Below are 17225 nucleotides of genomic sequence, written 5' to 3'. Positions count from 1 at the left end.
ACCACTGATCTAAATGTTCATAAAATAACTGCTGGATGTATCTAGACTTTTTAAATTTTCCACTAATATGATAATGACAGAATTAACCTTCAGCACATTGAAAAAAAATAGTTGTTTGATGTCTTTTTTGTTTTCTTAACTTGTATTTTTCTTTTTTCACCTTTAAGACCTGATGCCGCTTAAAGAGGAGAGTCCACAACTGGAGAAAGATCAGTATGAGAAACACGATATGCTGAATGATCAACTTTGCTCACAGACTGAAAAGTCTTCCTCACAAAAAAGAGGCGAGGAGACGGGATCTAAAAGTTCTTTCACCTGCCAACAGTGTGGAAAAATTTTCACTACAGCAGGAAACCTTAAAATCCATATGAGGAGTCATACTGGAGAGAAGCCGTACACGTGTGATCAGTGTGGAAAGAGTTACACACGAAACAATACCTTAAAGGATCACATGAGGATTCACACTGGAGAAAGACCTTTCGAATGTGATCAGTGTGGAAAGCGTTACACACGTAAAGATACCCTTAAAGGTTAATTCCGGTATTTAACACATTGAGTCTATATTGTAGTTTGTTTTGGATGAACAAGAGTGGTGGACAACATTTTTTTGACAATGGTTCCTCTCTCGAGTTTTTGACTACAAAAGAATTGGCCATGGACCCATTTAACATTGGAGTCAATGTGCATGTCCGAAAATGTCATTAAAACAGCCAATAATGTTCGTTTACAAAACTGTTAAACTCACAGAGTGGTTAGTGATGTTCGTTGATGATTATAAACAATATATCGTCGCAATATATGATTCCAATCCGTTTATTTTGCTATAGTGGAACTATTTTTTCAACAATGGGATTTTACAAAATGACGAATAAAACACGACAGAAACTGTATTTCGCAACACTTTTTGGTTCTGGAACATCAACTAACATCACTAATCACTCGGTGAGTTGCACAGTTTTGAAAAATAATGTTAAAGGTTGTTTTAATGACATTTTCGGACATGCCCATTGACTCCAATGTTAAATGGGTCCATGGCCAATTCTTTTATAGTCAAAAACTCGAGAGAGGAACCATTGTCAAAAAAATGTTGTCCACCACTCTTGTTCATCCAAAACAAACTACAATATAGACTCAAGGTGTTAAATACCGGAATTATCCTTTAATTTACACGTGAGAATTCACTCAAGAGAGACTCATTTTATATGTCATCAGTGTGGAGCGAGTTTCATGTCGTTGGAACGCCTTAACAGGCATGTGATAATTCACTCTGAAGAGAAGCCCTTCAAATGTGAACAATGTGGAAAGGGGTTCAAAATAAAAAAGGATCTAAAGAGACATATGATAAGTCACAATGCGGAGAAGCTTATTAAGTGCCATCAATGTGGAAAGTGGTTAAAACATGAAGGATCCCTTCATTACCACATGAAGATTCACTCTGGAGAGAAGCGTTTCAGCTGCAATCAATGTGAAAAGAGTTTCATACAAAAAGGACATCTTAATGTTCACATGAGAGTTCACACAAGAGTAAATGTTTTGAAATACAATCAATGTGGAAAGTGTTTTACAGACAAGAAACAGCTTAAAGTGCATAAAAGTACTCACCCCAAAGCGAAGCCTTTCCCCTGTCCTGAGTGTGGAAAGAGTTACACACTTAAAGGAAACCTTAAGACTCACATGAGGATTCACACTGACGAAAAGCCTTTCACCTGTTCTGAGTGTGGAAAGAGTTGCATACATAAAGGACACCTTAATTGTCACATGAAAATTCACAAAAGAAATGTAAAATGTCAGCGGTGTGGAAAGAGTTTTACAGACAAGGAACATCTTACGAGGCATGTAAAGATTCACAGAGGAAAGAAGCCTTTCATGTGCCATCACTGTGGAAGAACTTGTACAGGCAAAGCGAACCTTAAAGTTCACGTGCGAATTCACAGCGGAGAGAAGCCTTTCAGCTGCCCTCCGTGTGGAAAGAGTTTCACACATAGAGGAAACCTTAAGTCTCACATGAGACTTCACACTGGAGAGAGACCTTACAAGTGTCTTCAGTGTGAAAAGAGTTTTTCTTATTCAACACAACTGAAAATTCACATTCAAACTCATTTTGGAGAGAAATCGCAGTGTTCTGAGTGTGGCAAGAGGTTTACAAACAAGACCAATTTCAAAAAGCATCTGCGCATTCACTCTGGACTCAGGCCTTTTAATTGTAATCGGTGTAAAAAAACATTTATTTTGCCTGCACACTTAGAGATACACCTGAGAAGTCATGCAGACAAAAGACCCTATTTGTGTTCTCGGTGTGGAAAGAGTTTTAAATGGCTCTGCAATTTAAGATCGCATTGTAGATTTCATGTCTGTGTGAAACCTAATTCCAGAGCAAGCTACTTGAAACGAAAGAAACAAATACATACTGGAGAAAAACCTGACAATGTTTTAGTAACAAGTGACTTTTGTGGCGTCCACGTGATGGTGCCTTAATTGTGTTAATGTTAAAGTTGCTGCTCTTTGTCTCTTGTCCAAACACACTATGAGCCTATAGTTTTAAATAAAATTTGGATATAACAAAATGTTGAAATTCCTTAAAAGTTCATTGAAGAAAGTAACTTCCACTCTTACATTATTTGAAGTTGGTTTGCTAAACCCTTACCGCCATAAAACTCGAGAAGAAGACGACGATGACATCATGCTGCACCACTCAACAAATTGAGACAGGGGTAGCTGCAGCTTGGAGTAATGGGCGTGGCAAGAGGTAGGGGCGTAGTAAGAGGTTTCTCATTGGTCAAAGGAGTTTCCTCCTGGCAACTGGGTTGGCCAATCAGCAGTAACCATAGTTATATGGGATTAATATCCTGCCATGATTCAAAACTGAAAATAAAGTTCTGAAAGGTTGAAACTAAGTGTTCGAAAACTCAAAATCTTAAAAAAAAAAGTTTTCCAAGATCGAAAAATAAGATTTACAAGCTTGCAAAATGTAAAAAAATAAGAATATCTCTGCAAACATTATGTTGTTTTTGAGATTTCCTTCTTCAGAACTGCAAAAAAAAATTTACGATGTTGCGCAATTTTTTCTTCAGAGTTTCAAATTTGTCAGTGTTCTCCCACTGTATAGTTTGTTTTCCAGATTTGAAACATTGAAACCCGTGATCTGAAAACGGGTGTGCGAATAGGTGAAAAAAAGTTTTGAAACTCTGAAAACTGAGGTTCGAAAGGGCGAAACTTATTACATTACATTAAATTTGCACTCCTTTGCAGACTATTTTTTCAGAGCTGAGTTTACAACACCCACTTTGCGGAGATACGCGCACACAGTTGCGAGCTTGCGACTCGCGTGATTGTTGGCAGCGTTGTCACGCAGCTCTGCTCTGAAACTTTGAAACTCAGACTGAGCGAAAATGGCAGGATATTAATCCCATATAGTTATACGTCATTTCCTTTAGCTAAAAAAAAGGGGGTCTTCACCTTCACTGAGTTTGATGGCTTCTGTTCTATGGACTGCTACTACAGTATGAATCAGTGAAGTAATGAGTTTTGACTTAGAACACAAGCCTTTGATGACATTCTATTGACGTTTCAAAAAATGAATTGTAAAAATGACAACTGAATCAATGTATTTTGTATAAAATGGTGTTTGTTTTGCTTAATTGATTAATGTCACTTAAAAGTTTATTAAACTGTTTTAACTTAATTTTATAATTATATGGTGAGTGTTTGATCAAACATGTACAGTATATATGCTTTTATACAGCAAAAACATTTGCTTTACCATTATTATAAAAAATAACATTACTTTTAGTTTGTATGTACTTTAAATGAAAGTTCAAAACTAGTATGACTTTAATAGTGTCATGAGATATTTTTATCTTTAAAATAATAATTTAATTTGTTTTTTAATTATATTTTTATTTTATTATTTAGTTCAAGTACAGACATTTCAAGTATAATGCAATAAAAAAAACAAGATTAATACAAGGCATTGTAAATACAGCTCAAAATGTGTAAACCAGAGAATAACAGTAAGTATAAAATGCACATAATATAAATAAATGCAAAAATAAAAGTTTATAATATCAAGGTAGTTATAGATATTTTCAAAAACTTTGTTTTGTGATCTTATATTTGAAAGGCTTTCAAAGTATACTGTGAGATCAGTGGTATAAAAGGTAATATATGAGGTTTTCTTTTATTTTTGTCTTATGAATATAAAACTTCGCCAAAATAACTGAATTATATAATTTAGTTTTTCAGAAAAATATGGGTTTTGGAAACAAAGTAAAATGTCATGAGGTTCTAAATTAAGACAAATATGTTTCTCATATCTATTCTAAAGTTTAGTTGATGAACGAACAGTGCACCTTCTATCTAATAATTCGCAATTTGCTTTTGTGCTTTGTTATAAAGTTTCAGATTTCAAATTATGTCAATATTATTATCGAATTCAAACAATAAATACCATTTTGACATTTTTAATGTCGCGTGTTGTAGCTCCTTCGACCTCATTGTAGCTCCTAGCATTTCTTCCTTTTTACACATTTCTAAATAAACTATCATGAATAAACTAATCATGTCTCTTGTAATCACTCAAACTAAGAAAGCTTGAGAGCAATGTTACATTTACCTCATAAAAGTCATGAATAAACTCATTAGACAATTAGAAAAAATAACCCTAGAAAATAACTTTTTGCACTATATTATATATTCATCATATGTACATTCCTTTTTCTGTATCTGAATGAATCTAACAATCGAAACGTTTTTATATCAACTATTTAAAACAAAGTTAGCATTATAACTTAATTATTATGAACTGTGATCGTAAAGGATTTGCTATCCTGCGGCTCCCTCTGGTGGACAACATTAGTATTCATCTGACTATGAATCGAATTGACATAAATGTTTGATACTTTTTTTTAACGATCACATTTTTAATGATTATTTTACTACTGACAATATAGCCACATCAAACTCAATTGAACTGATTCATGGCACCTTATTTCATGTTTTTAACCGTCGAATTTTAAACTTCCATTTTTTAGCTGATACATTATTATATCACTTGTTAAATGGTTATTTAATAATTACATTCAGTCCTGCATGGACAGACTCGGTTTGTTTGCAGATTCGATGTGCGCTTTGCTCACGCACGCGACTTCGGGTGCGCATGCGTGCATATGAGTGATTGGAATTTTAGTTGCTATGGCGACGCGTCTTATGAATTCTGACTGCAAATATTATCAACAAACACTTTGATCGCTATCTGTTGGTTGAGAGACTTTTGCTGAATATTTTCTGTGCTGATCTGGAGATTTTGAAGCTGTTCTGAGGATTTCAGAGAGGAAACTTTTATTCTAGAAGGAGATCGGATAATATTTATCCTCTAACGTTACATCGATTTATTTTTTTAAAGTTCATATTATTTCTGAGGACTATTTAGTTTAATTGTATTGTTGTTTTTTTGTTTTAGAGGGAGTTTTATTTTATTTATTTAGTTGTTTTGGGGGAGGGGTATTTCTGAGGAGCATTGTATTGTATTCTATTTTGTATTGTATTTGTATTGTTTTCATTGCAGTTTGAAGGAGGATGCAAGGCCCGACCCGGACACCCCCCGAGCTTATTCCTGAACATTTAACACCTCTGTCTTGTGAGTTTGTTTCTGTGCCCACAGGTCCCAGGAAGAGAGAGTGCCAGAGAGACAGCCAGCAGAGCCCAGATGATGGAGGTCCGTCCACACCAAGGAGAAAGAGGAGGAGGATGGATAGCTCTGTGAAGCTTCATTACTGGGACTGGAGCGGCATCATCGCAGACCAGAATACCGCACCAATACAGGAGAGAAGAGCTGAGGGTAAATCAAATGACCATTGGAGAATATCACTGGAGTGTCATCATTAATTAAATGACCACACCATTATTATATAAAAATACAACTGAAGTTTGATCGAGCCAATAATCAGATTGATTTTTTATTCCAAGACATGTCATGAATATTTAAACAAGGGTTGTTTAAAAAAATAAAACATTTAAACAGAAGAATAGCCATAATATGAGGATCCAATGTTTAATAATTATAATTATTTGTTTGAAACATGCTTTTGTTTGATATTCCCTGCTTTAGATCAACATTGTCTACAGTCCAGTGTCTGTGCTGGAGAGGATCATGGTCTTCAGGAACCGCTATCCAGTGGTCTTGAAGTTCTTCCTCCTGCAGATCAGCAGGTTGAAACCCCTCCAGCTCCAGTCCACCACAGTCCAGCACTTTTCCAGAAATGGTTTGAGGTATATTGGCCCTAATAAGCTACAAATAAATTTGAATATATTAATATTTGGAAGATTTTGACACCTTTTTGTGCATTTGTTTTAAATGTTCTTTGTTTATTGTGATATGGGAAGAAATCAAGGTCAGATATCTTCTATGTGCTCTATGTATATCATCAGCCTGTTAGTGAGGAAAGTGATAGTCAGGAGAGACAGAGGAAGAAGAGTAGTTCTGTAGATCTGCTCTCTCTTCACTGGAGTTCTGGAGAGCGTCTCTCTCTTCACAGCAGTGGCTCAGGTCAGGGTCAGAAAGTGGAGGATCAGACCACTGCAACCATTAGTGAGAGACATGCTGAGGGTAAATCCAATGACCAGTTGAGAATGTGTAAATGCTGTTTATTAGTGCTCTGTACATCATAAAGTCTACATAATTTTCAGCTAGATATGAGTATCCATTAATGGAAACGTGTCATTCACGGGAACTTAATTAATTAAGGGAATTTGTCTGTTCCCTTGGATGAAGTGCCATGTAATTACCATATGTTACAAATTCACACCTATATCAAAATCCAAACGTTTGATCAAAGTTATAGTTTTTTTCCCAGGACATGTCTTAAATATTTAAACAGAACTTTTATTTGTTTAAGAATTCATGTAGTAACTGAAGAATCACCATAATATGACTATGCAGTGTTTAATTTATTAATTTAATACAATTTAATTTAATTAATTATTTATTCAGTTATTTATTGAATTGATTGATTCACTTTATTTATTTATTCTGTATTATACATTTTAAGGCCAGACAAGTAGTTTGTTGAGGGTTGGTTTGTAAAGAAGTGTGTCCTTGATATTCCTTGATTTAGATCAAAATGGTCTACAGTCCAGTGTCTGTGGTGCAGAGGATCATGGTCTTCAGGAAGCTCTATCCGGTGGTCTTGAAGATCAGCAGGTTCAAACCCCTCCAGCTCCAGTCCAGCACAGTCCAGTCAGTCCAGCACCAGGTCACAACAACAGAGTGGACGTGACAACTGAGGGTGAGTTTACGGCCATGACCTCAAGCATTAAACTCACTGCTGTCCATGCAACTAAAATGAAGTTGCACTTTTTGCAGACAACATTTTGAGCCGGTATGAAATCGGCAGAATGCTCGGTGAGGGATCATTCGGCTCGGTTTATGAAGGGAAACGCTTGGAGGATGGCCTTGAGGTATCGTCATTTTCTTACAATGTTTAGCCAACAAATTTATTTTGTCTCACTATAGCCATTTCAAGTCTTTTTGTGTATATTTTTCCACTATTTACTGCATTTGACGTGTTAGAAATGTTACAATGTTTTTTGTTTTTTATTATCAGGTGGCAGTGAAAATTGCCAGAAAGCCGCAGAACATGAAATACATCTACATTGTAAGTAGGCTACACTCACTATGTTGTTTTCAAATTAAAATATGTAAACATAATGACAACACCTTCATATAACAATGATCTTTCTTCCAGCCTGGTCATCCCGCAAAATTCCCATTAGAGGTCGGCCTATTAATCCTTGCTAATAGGGGCCCCAAAGTTTCAGAGATCATTGAGCTGCTGGACTGGCAGGACCAGCCTGACCGATATATCATGGTCTTGGAGCGTCCCTCACCATGTAAAGATCTCTGGGATTTTTGGAATGGTCACGAAGGCATCCTAAATGAAGACACAGCGCGGTTTATTATGGCGCAGACAACAATGGCTGCTCATATGTGCTGTCGCCGTGGAGTGTTTCACCGTGATATTAAGCTGGAGAACCTGCTGATCAACACAGAAACTCTTCAGGTCAAACTGATTGACTTCGGCTGCGGGGATCTCCTGCAGGAATCTGGCTATGAAAGATTCTGTGGTATGAATTATGAATCAAACCTGTAGTTTGGGACTTAAGTTCTATTGACTAGTTAAATTGGTATCATATAAACCATATCTCACATTTGAGGCAGCATTTTTTTAAATTAAAAACACCAGATGTTTTTACCACATGCTATGGTATTTCATGCTATGGTACTTACCCATCAGACAAATCTTTTTTCTGCAGGCACTCTAGACTACCGCCCGCCTGAGTACTGCACAGAGGGCAAGTACCACGGCAAACCAGCTACTGTGTGGTCTCTGGGAGTGCTCTTATTCCTGTTGGTGTGTGGACGCATTCCAGAACCAAGAGACAAGCAAATGATTGAGGAAGACACCTGGTCTGAGCCTGGCTTGTCAAACGGTAAGATGGCATTCATCACAGCAAAGAAGACCAACTGTAATTTAAATCATACAAAACAAAGAAATACAGAAAAAGTAACACCTGAGCCAAGTGGCCGTATAAAAGACGGATATTGGATAATACAAGCATTTTTTTTCTGATTTTTTGACCGTACTTTATAGAATAGTCGAATCTTACAGCTCAATACAAAGACAGCAGGTGTAAAGTTTAAGGTAATAATCTGACTCACTTCTATCGTTCTGCACAGAATGCTGCCTCCTGATTCGATCCCTCCTGAAGGAAAGCCCAAGACAACGGATTCATTTGAGGGAAATCCTTCGACATGAATGGTTTAAGGTAATGAGCCTAAGATCAGCTACAAATGATTTTGAAGATTACATTCACTTTTCATTTTAAAGATTTTAAAAATGTTTTCTTCTAATTGTAATCTATGACTGTAACCTTTTTTGTTTGTTTGTTTCAGGTCACAGAATAAGACATGAAGAGGAATGTCAGAGCTGCACGTCATGTCAGAATTGCTCTCTTAGTCGCCCCATAAGTTCCTGTGAAAGCTGCTTCTGCCACGGCCCTCTCCAAAGGATCCTGCACTGGATGTCACAGAATTTCCAGTCTTTGGCTGCTTCCTCCTTCTGCTTTGTATCTAACAGGCTGATATGAGTGGTTCCACAATGCTTTGTAGCCCTGGGAGGCCCGTCGCCAAGGGGGGGCATTAGGGGGCAGTGCCCCCCCCCAGATGACACAATGTGCCCCCCTAATCATATGGTCATTCAGCAAACTTACTATTGAAGTAAAAGAATTCACGTATTCCATAACGAAATGTCTTCAGCAGCATTTAGCTCACAGGAGCACTAATCTCTGTAACTTTAAATAACATTGTCTTCAGAAATATAGCCTAAATCGGAAATTAGTCGGAGCGTGTGTTCAAGTAATTTTCTAACATTGAACAGCAGTAAAACAGAGATTCTTCTTGTTGGTTCAAAAAATACAATAAGTAAGTCGAATATTTCTTCTATGGAAATAGATAACTGTTCTGTTCCTCTATCGAACCAGGTCAAAAGTTTGGGTGTCATTCTTGACACAACTCTGTCTTTTGAATCTCACATTAATAGAGTTACCCGTTCTGCATTCTTCCATATCCGCAATATAAATCGTCTGCGTCCTGTCCTTTCACTCAAGAGCACTGCTACACTTGTGCATGCTCTTGTAACATCTAGAATCGACTATTGTAATGCTTTGTTTTATGGGATTCCTTCCAAATCTCTTCATAAATTACAGTTAGTACAAAATGTTCAAGTTCAAGTTCCGTTTATTTATAGAGCACATTTACTACCGGCTGACAACCGACCAAAGTGCTGTACAAAAATTGCAATAAAATACACAATAAAACAAACAATGATCACTTAGGATCAGTGAGTACAAAATCCAATTACATATTAAAAGCTGAATCAAACAGATGAGTTTTCAGAGCAGATTTAAACTCAGATAAGGAGGAGGCCATTTTAATTTGGATTGGGAGTTTGTTCCACAACGTGGGGCCCGCTACTTCAAACGCTCTATTTCCCCTATTTTTCAAGCGGGTTCTGGGAATCTGAAGGAGGAATTTGTTTACCGATCTAAGCCCTCGCTTGGGGGTATATAAATGAAGTAGGTCTGACAGGTATAATGGTGCAAGATTATTTAGTGATTTGTAGACCAGCAATAGAATTTTGTATTCAATTCTATACTGAACCGGTAACCAATGTAGGGATCTCAGAAGGGGTGTAACATGCTCAAACTTTTTACATCCCTTCAGAAATCTCGCTGCTGCGTTTTGAACGACTTGTAGGCGTGAAATTTGAGTCTTAGCAACACCATAATATAGAGAGTTGCAATAGTCCAGCCTCGATGTTATGAAGGCATGGACAGCAACCTCTAAAGAGGCGTTAGAGAGAAAAGATTTAATTTGAGAGAGAGAGCGTAAATAGAAGAAGCTAGAGCCCAATACAGAGGCAATTTGCCTGTCAAATTTCAGACTATTATCGATCATCACTCCTAGATTACGCACTTGGGATGAGGTACTCAGGTTTGAGATTTCTAAATTTTGTGAGTTTTGTCTACTGGTTTCGGAGGGGCTAAAAACAATGGCCTCTGTTTTATCTGAATTTTAAAAAAGGAAATTTTTTAAGAGCCATGATTTTACGTCGTCCAGACATGTGGATAAACAACTAAGAGCATGCTCATTATCAGAGGTCAGAGGCAGATAGATTTGCATATCATCAGCGTAGCAATGAAAAGAAACGTTGTGTTTCCTAAAGATAGATCCCAAGGGAAGCAGATAGAGAGAGAAAAGAGTAGGTGCAAGAACAGACCCCTGCGGTACACCACAGGTTAGCTTGCGCGATAATGAATTCGAATTTCCTATTTTAACTAAAAAAAAGTTCTATTGGTTAAAAAAGATTTGAACCACTTTAAGACCGTTCCTCCAAAATGCTGCAGCTCGAGTCATTACCAAAACTTCCACTTTTGAACACATTTCACCTGTTTTACAGAAGTTGCATTGGCTCCCAGTTAAATTCCGTGTACATTTTAAAATCTTACTTTTAACTTACAAAGCACTTAACAATTTGGCTCCTTCCTATCTTCAAGATCTTCTTCATATACACATTCCTTCCCGCACTCTAAGATCTGCTTCTGCACTTACACGTATTCAGCCACGCACTCGGACAACTTCTATGGGATCACGAGCTTTTGGCTATGCTGCTGCCCATTTATGGAACTCTCTTCCTGTAGAGGTTCGCAACAGCTCTAGTCTCTCAGATTTTAAATCTTGTCTTAAAAAGTATTTGTACAGGCAGGCTTTTATGTGATTTAATGTTTGTTGCTGTACTGGTTTGATTGTTTAATGTCTTTTTTTTAATGAATTTTGTAAGGTGTCCTTGAGTGCCATGAAAGGCGCCTTTAAATAAAATGTATTATTTATTATTATTATTATTATGTCGAAGAATTTCCAGTCTTCGGCTGCTTCCTCCTTCTGCTTTGTATCTAACGGGCTGATATGAGTGGTCCCACAATGCTTTGTAGCCCTGGTAGTGTCTGGTGCCTTGTTTTGAGGAAGTGATATTTTCATCTAGCAGTATTTGGTGACCACACATGAAAATGCAATGTAGATAGTGTAAATGATATTACAAATCTGTTATTTTTTCCCGATCAAATCGTTTTGACTGAGGGCAAAGTTAAGTTTTTATAACTTTATATTTTTATTCAACCTTTGTACTTTGACTGAATTGTTGGCTTGTCTGTTTGCTATTCTACAAACTTTGTATTCCTGTATAATGGCTGTTATTGTTCATTAACTATTATTGTTCAATAAATAATATGTCATATAAACAATATTGGCGTACCTGATTTTGAGAAATGGTATGTGTGTTACACCGCTTAACATTGTGATTGCTATCAGGATATGAGGAGACTTTCAACTAGTGATCTTAACATGGGAAGTACAGAATAATAACCCCCTTTCAATATTGCAACTCCAACTTAGCAAACCATCCTCATAATTCTCCAAACTTTAAATCAAGTTTTTCTTAACTTCTGCTCTTAAGCTTTTTGGACTCAATCATATTCGTTAAATTTTCCTCCCTGTGCAGTATTATTTGGTAAAAGAGCAACACTGATCTCCAAACATAAGTCAATAAATCTCTGCTGATTATAGTAAATATAATTGATCCATTCTGCGTTTTTGTTTTGCGTGATCCATATGAATATTGATTCAAAATACAGGGCTGGGTAAGAATAACTAATTCTCTCTTTTTTTTCGCTTCTTATTTTTATGAAGGAATATCAATTCTTAAATTCGAAGAATCGATCTTTTAGTCAGTCATTTTTAGTTGATGAACGAACAGAACATATAGTAGTGCACCTTTCTATCGAATAAATCGCAATTTGTTTTTGTGCTTTGTTATAAAGTTTCAGATTTCAAATTATGTCAATATTATTATCAAATTTAAACAATAAATACCATTTTGACATTTTTAATGTCGCGTGTTGTAGCTCCTCCGACCTCATTGTAGCTCCTATCTCAGTTCAAGCGGTTCTTAACTGAATACCATTTCTTCCTTTTTACACATTTCTAAATAAACTATCATGAATAAACTAATCATGTCTCATGTAATCACTCAAACTAAGAAAGCTTGAGAGCAATGTTACATTTACCTCATAAAAGTCATGAATAAACTCATTAAGTTAGACAATTAGAAAAAATAACCCTAGAAAATAACTTTTTGCACTATATTATATATTCATCATATGAATATTTCTTTTTCTGTATCTGAATGAATCTAACAATCGAAACGTTTTTATATCAACTATTTAAAACAAAGTTAGCATTATAACTAAATTATTATGAACTGTGATCGTAAAGGATTTGCTATCCTGCGGCTCCCTCTGGTGGACAACATTAGTATTCATCTGAGTATGAATCGAATTGACATAAATGTTTGATACTTTTTTTTAACGATCACATTTTTTATGATTATTTTATTACTGACAATATAGCCACATCAAACTCAATTGAACTGATTCATGGCACCTTATTTCATGTTTTAACCGTCGAATTTTAAACTTCCATTTTTTAGCTGATACATTATTATATCACTTGTTAAATGGTTATTTAATAATTACATTCAGTCCTGCGTGGACATACTCGGTTTGTTTGCAGATTCGATGTGCGCTTTGCTCACGCACGCGACTTCGGGTGCGCATGCGTGCATTTGAGTGATTGGAATTTTAGTTGCTATGGCGACGCGTCTTATGAATTCTGACTGCAAATATTATCAACAAACACTTTGATCGCTATCTGTTGGTTGAGAGACTTTTGCTGAATATTTTCTGTGCTGATCTGGAGATTTTGAAGCTGTTCTGAGGATTACAGAGAGGAAACTTTTATTCTAGAAGGAGATCGGATAATATTTATCCTCTAACGTTACATCGATTTATTTTTTTAAAGTTCATATTATTTCTGAGGACTCTTTAATTGTATTGTTGTTTTCTTGTTTTAGAGGGAGTTTTATTTTATTTATTTAGTTGTTTTGGGGGAGGGGTATTTCTGAGGAGCATTGTATTGTATTCTATTTTGTATTGTATTTGTATTGTTTTCATTGCAGTTTGAAGTAGGATGCAAGGCCCGACCCGGACACCCCCCGAGCTTATTCCTGAACATTTAACACCTCTGTCTTGTGAGTTTGTTTCTGTGCCCACAGGTCCCAGGAAGAGAGAGTGCCAGAGAGACAGCCAGCAGAGCCCAGATGATGGAGGTCCGTCCACACCAAGGAGAAAGAGGAGGAGGATGGATAGCTCTGTGAAGCTTCATTACTGGGACTGGAGCGGCATCATCGCAGACCAGAATACCGCACCGATACAGGAGAGAAGAGCTGAGGGTAAATCAAATGACCATTGGAGAATATCACTGGAGTGTCATCATTAATTAAATGACCACACCATTATTATATAAAAACTGAAGTTTGATCGAGCCAATAATCAGATTGATTTTTTTATTCCAAGACATGTCATGAATATTTAAACAAGGGTTGTTTAAAAAAATAAAACATTTAAACAGAAGAATAGCCATAATATGAGGATCCAATGTTTAATAATTATAATTATTTGTTTGAAACATGTTTTTGTTTGATATTCCCTGCTTTAGATCAACATTGTCTACAGTCCAGTGTCTGTGGTGCAGAGGATCATGGTCTTCAGGAACCGCTATCCAGTGGTCTTGAAGTTCTTCCTCCTGCAGATCAGCAGGTTCAAACCCCTCCAGCTCCAGTCCACCACAGTCCAGCACATTTCCAGAAATGGTTTGAGGTATATTGGCCCTAATGAGCTACAAATGAATTTGAATATATTAATATTTGGAAGATTTCTACACCTTTTTGTGCATTTGTTTTAAATGTTCTTTGTTTATTGTGATATGGGAAGAAATCAAGGTCAAATCTCTTCTATGTGCTCTATGTATATCATCAGCCTGTTAGTGAGGAAAGTGATAGTCAGGAGAGACAGAGGAAGAAGAGTAGTTCTGTAGATCTGCTCTCTCTTCACTGGAGTTCTGGAGAGCGTCTCTCTCTTCACAGCAGTGGCTCAGGTCAGGGTCAGAAAGTGGAGGATCAGACCACTGGAACCATTAGTGAGAGACACGCTGAGGGTAAATCCAATGACCAGTTGAGAATGTGTAAATGCTGTTTATTAGTGCTCTGTACATCATAAAGTCTACATCATTTTCAGCTAGATATGAGTATCCATTAATGGAAACGTGTCATTCACGGGAACTTAATTAATTAAGGGAATTTGTCTGTTCCCTTGGATGAAGTGCCATGTAATTACCATATGTTACAAATTCACACCTATATCAAAAATCCAAAAGTTTGATCAAAGTTATACATTTTTTTCCAGGACATGTCTTACATATTTAAACAGAACTTTTATTTGTTTAAGAATTCATGTAGCAACTGAAGAATCACCATAATATGACTATGCAGTGTTTAATTTATTAATTTAATACAATATAATTTAATTAATATATTTATTTATTTAATTGATTGATTCACTTTATTGATTTATTCTGTATTATACATTTTAAGGCCAGACAAGTAGTTTGTTGAGGGTTGGTTGGTTTGTAAAGAAGTGTATCCTTGATATTCCCTGCTTTAGATCAACATTGTCTACAGTCCAGTGTCTGTGCTGGAGAGGATCATGGTCTTCAGGAACCGCTACCCAGTGGTCTTGAAGTTCTTCCTCCTGCAGATCAACAGGTTCAAACCCCTCCAGCTCCAGTCCACCACAGTCCAGCACTTTTCCAGAAATGGTTTGAGGTATATTGGCCCTAATAAGCTACAAATTAATTTGAATATATTAATATTTGGAAGATTTTGACACCTTTTTGTGCATTTGTTTTAAATGTTCTTTGTTTATTGTGATATGGGAAGAAATCAAGGTCAAATCTCTTCTATGTGCTCTATGTATATCATCAGCCTGTTAGTGAGGAAAGTGATAGTCAGGAGAGACAGAGGAAGAAGAGTAGTTCTGTAGACCTGCTCTCTCTTCACTGGAGTTCTGGAGAGCGTCTCTCTCTTCACAGCAGTGGCTCAGGTCAGGGTCAGAAAGTGGAGGATCAGACCACTGCAACCATTAGTGAGAGACATGCTGAGGGTAAATCCAATGACCAGTTGAGAATGTGTAAATGCTGTTTATTAGTGCTCTGTACATCATAAAGTCTACATCATTTTCAGCTAGATATGAGTATCCATTAATGGAAACGTGTCATTCACGGGAACTTAATTAATTAAGGGAATTTGTCTGTTCCCTTGGATGAAGTGCCATGTAATTACCATATGTTACAAATTCACACCTATATCAAAATCCAAAAGTTTGATCAAAGTTATAATTATTTTTCCCAGGACATGTCTTAAATATTTAAACATAACTTTTATTTGTTTAAGAATTCATGTAGTAACTGAAGAATCACCATAATATGACAATGCAGTGTTTAATTTATTAATTTAATACAATTTAATTTAATTAATATATTTATTTATTTATTTATTTATTTAATTGATTGATTCACTTTATTCATTTATTTAGTATTATAGTTTATTTTTAGGCCAGACAAGTAGTTTGTTGAGGTTTGGTTTGTAAAGAAGTGTGTCCTTGATATTCCTTGATTTAGATCAAAATGGTCTACAGTCCAGTGTCTGTGGTGCAGAGGATCATGGTCTTCAGGAAGCTCTATCCGGTGGTCTTGAAGATCAGCAGGTTCAAACCCCTCCAGCTCCAGTCCAGCACAGTCCAGTCAGTCCAGCACCAGGTCACAACAACAGAGTGAACGTGACAACTGAGGGTGAGTTTACGGCCATGACCTCAAGCATTAAACTCACTGCTGTCCATGCAACTAAAATGAAGTTGCACTTTTTGCAGACAACATTTTGAGCCGGTATGAAATCGGCAGAATGCTCGGTGAGGGATCATTCGGCTCGGTTTATGAAGGGAAACGCTTGGAGGATGGCCTTGAGGTATCGTCATTTTCTTACAATATTTAGCCAACACATTTATTTTGTCTCACTATAGCCATTTCAAGTCTTTTTGTGTATATTTTTCCACTATTTACTGCATTTGACGTGTTAGAAATGTTACAATGTTTTTTGTTTTTTATTATCAGGTGGCAGTGAAAATTGCCAGAAAGCCGCAGAACATGAAATACATCTACATTGTAAGTAGGCTACACTCACTATGTTGTTTTCAAATTAAAATATGTAAACATAATGACAACACCTTCATATAACAATGATCTTTCTTCCAGCCTGGTCATCCCGCAAAATTCCCATTAGAGGTCGGCCTATTAATCCTTGCTAATAGGGGCCCCAAAGTTTCAGAGATCATTGAGCTGCTGGACTGGCAGGACCAGCCTGACCGATATATCATGGTCTTGGAGCGTCCCTCACCATGTAAAGATCTCTGGGATTTTTGGAATGGTCACGAAGGCATCCTAAATGAAGACACAGCGCGGTTTATTATGGCGCAGACAACAATGGCTGCTCATATGTGCTGTCGCCGTGGAGTGTTTCACCGTGATATTAAGCTGGAGAACCTGCTGATCAACACAGAAACTCTTCAGGTCAAACTGATTGACTTCGGCTGCGGGGATCTCCTGCAGGAATCTGGCTATGGAAGATTCTGTGGTATGAATTATGAATCAAACCTGTAGTTTG

The 17225-nt window shown here is 36.7% G+C and overlaps 2 protein-coding genes and 1 long non-coding RNA gene across 3 annotated transcripts; 2 read left to right on the top strand and 1 right to left on the bottom strand.

Annotated features, from left to right (window-relative positions):
* Positions 1–5182: 5182 nt before the first annotated feature.
* LOC307012233 (uncharacterized protein) lies at positions 5183–17221 on the top strand (the record flags this gene model as incomplete). The annotated part of the gene is made up of 11 exons (XM_079638655.1): positions 5183–5836; positions 6107–6267; positions 6427–6604; positions 14168–14328; positions 14488–14665; positions 15172–15332; positions 15492–15669; positions 16187–16357; positions 16435–16529; positions 16676–16726; positions 16817–17221. Exons 1-11 carry the CDS (start codon positions 5575–5577, stop codon positions 17219–17221), a joined length of 2001 nt encoding a protein of 666 aa, XP_079494781.1. The 5' UTR covers positions 5183–5574.
* Positions 7018–9098, top strand: LOC307011426 (serine/threonine-protein kinase pim-3-like). Its single transcript, XM_079637061.1, has 7 exons — positions 7018–7283; positions 7361–7455; positions 7602–7652; positions 7743–8121; positions 8311–8487; positions 8735–8823; positions 8951–9098. The coding sequence occupies exons 2-7, from the start codon at positions 7393–7395 to the stop codon at positions 8960–8962; spliced, it is 771 nt and encodes a 256-aa protein (XP_079493187.1). The 5' UTR covers positions 7018–7283; positions 7361–7392; the 3' UTR covers positions 8963–9098.
* Positions 8382–9006, bottom strand: LOC307011429. The gene is made up of 3 exons (XR_013800419.1): positions 8929–9006; positions 8717–8842; positions 8382–8521 (listed from the first exon to the last, which is right to left on the bottom strand). It is a non-coding gene; the product is annotated as an uncharacterized lncRNA (long non-coding RNA).
* Positions 17222–17225: the final 4 nt, after the last annotated feature.

Source organism: Phoxinus phoxinus (genome assembly GCF_949152265.1).
Source record: "Phoxinus phoxinus genome assembly, chromosome: 15".
NCBI lineage: Eukaryota > Metazoa > Chordata > Actinopteri > Cypriniformes > Leuciscidae > Phoxinus > Phoxinus phoxinus.
This window is presented reverse-complemented; position numbering and strand designations above follow the sequence as displayed.